At 49.9% G+C, this 1,046-nt stretch overlaps 1 protein-coding gene across 1 annotated transcript; it reads left to right on the forward strand.

Moving 5' to 3' along the window:
- Positions 1–60: 60 nt before the first annotated feature.
- On the forward strand, positions 61–982 carry Pmar_PMAR009138 (dynein heavy chain, putative; the record flags this gene model as incomplete). The annotated part of the gene is made up of 5 exons (XM_002775304.1): positions 61–140; positions 193–311; positions 359–494; positions 550–772; positions 817–982. Coding segments are annotated over 5 exons (724 nt in total), but the record flags the coding sequence as incomplete, so codon positions are not given.
- Positions 983–1,046: the final 64 nt, after the last annotated feature.

The following is a 1,046-nucleotide window of genomic DNA, read 5'->3' on the forward strand; positions in this document are numbered from 1 at the left end:
GTGGAGAAGCTCAATGAAGAGGCTATCACTTCTACCTCGGCATTTGAGTGGATCTCACAGTTGAGATACTATTGGAATAAAGACGATACTGGTAGAGAGAACTGTTGGGTTATGATGGTCCAGACGGACTTCCCCTATGGGTAGGCGGTCGGCTGTCTAGGTTGGTATAAGAGGGGCAGCCTACTTGTGTAGGTACGAGTATCTTGGCAACACCTTCCGACTTGTAATAACCCCACTCACTGACATGTGCTATATGACTCTAATGGGAGCCCAAAGCCTCAATCTAGGAGGGGCGCCTGCTGGCCCTGCTGGTGAGGGGTTCGAATCCACAGGTTGTAGTTGGTAAGATACGAAGTAGGTACGGGAAAGACCGAGACCACCAAGGATCTTGCTAAGGCCCTGGCCAAGCAGTGTGTTGTATTCAACTGCTCTCCTGAGATGGACTACATTATGGTTGGCAAGTTCTTCAAGGGTCTTGCCTGTTCTGGAGCATGGTATCGTCATCAAGCCTCATCCTTAGTGGCTCAGCTTCCTCCTTCTCCTCTCCAGGTGTTGTTTCGATGAGTTCAATCGTATCTACATAGAAGTGCTCTCCGTGATAGCCCAGCAGCTGTTGGTCCTATTTGGTGCTAAGGCCGAGCTGAGCAGCTACTCTGAATCAAAGGAGTTGGAATTTGAGGGTTCTACTATCAATATGAGGCCGACCTTCAACGTATTCATCACCATGAACCCTGGGTATGCTGGTCGAACTGAGCTACCTGACAACCTACAGGTCGGTAATCACTGCGGCTATCACTCAATAATCCCTTCCAACAGGCACTCTTCCGACCAATGGCTATGATGGTCCCTGACTACGCCCTCATCGGTGAGATCATGTTCTATGCCTATGGCTTTGCATCGGGTAGAGCGTTGGCGCAGAAGATGGTCAGCACGTTCAAGTTGAGCAGTGAGCAGTTGTCTAGTCAAGATCATTATGACTACGGTGAGGTGCCTCGTAGAGGGGGTGTATTCTACTCGGGTTGTAGGTATGCGAGCTGTGAAGTCGA

The sequence above is a fragment of the Perkinsus marinus genome, assembly GCF_000006405.1.
Source record: "Perkinsus marinus ATCC 50983 genomic scaffold scf_1104296956026, whole genome shotgun sequence".
NCBI classification, from domain to species: Eukaryota; Perkinsozoa; order Perkinsida; family Perkinsidae; genus Perkinsus; species Perkinsus marinus.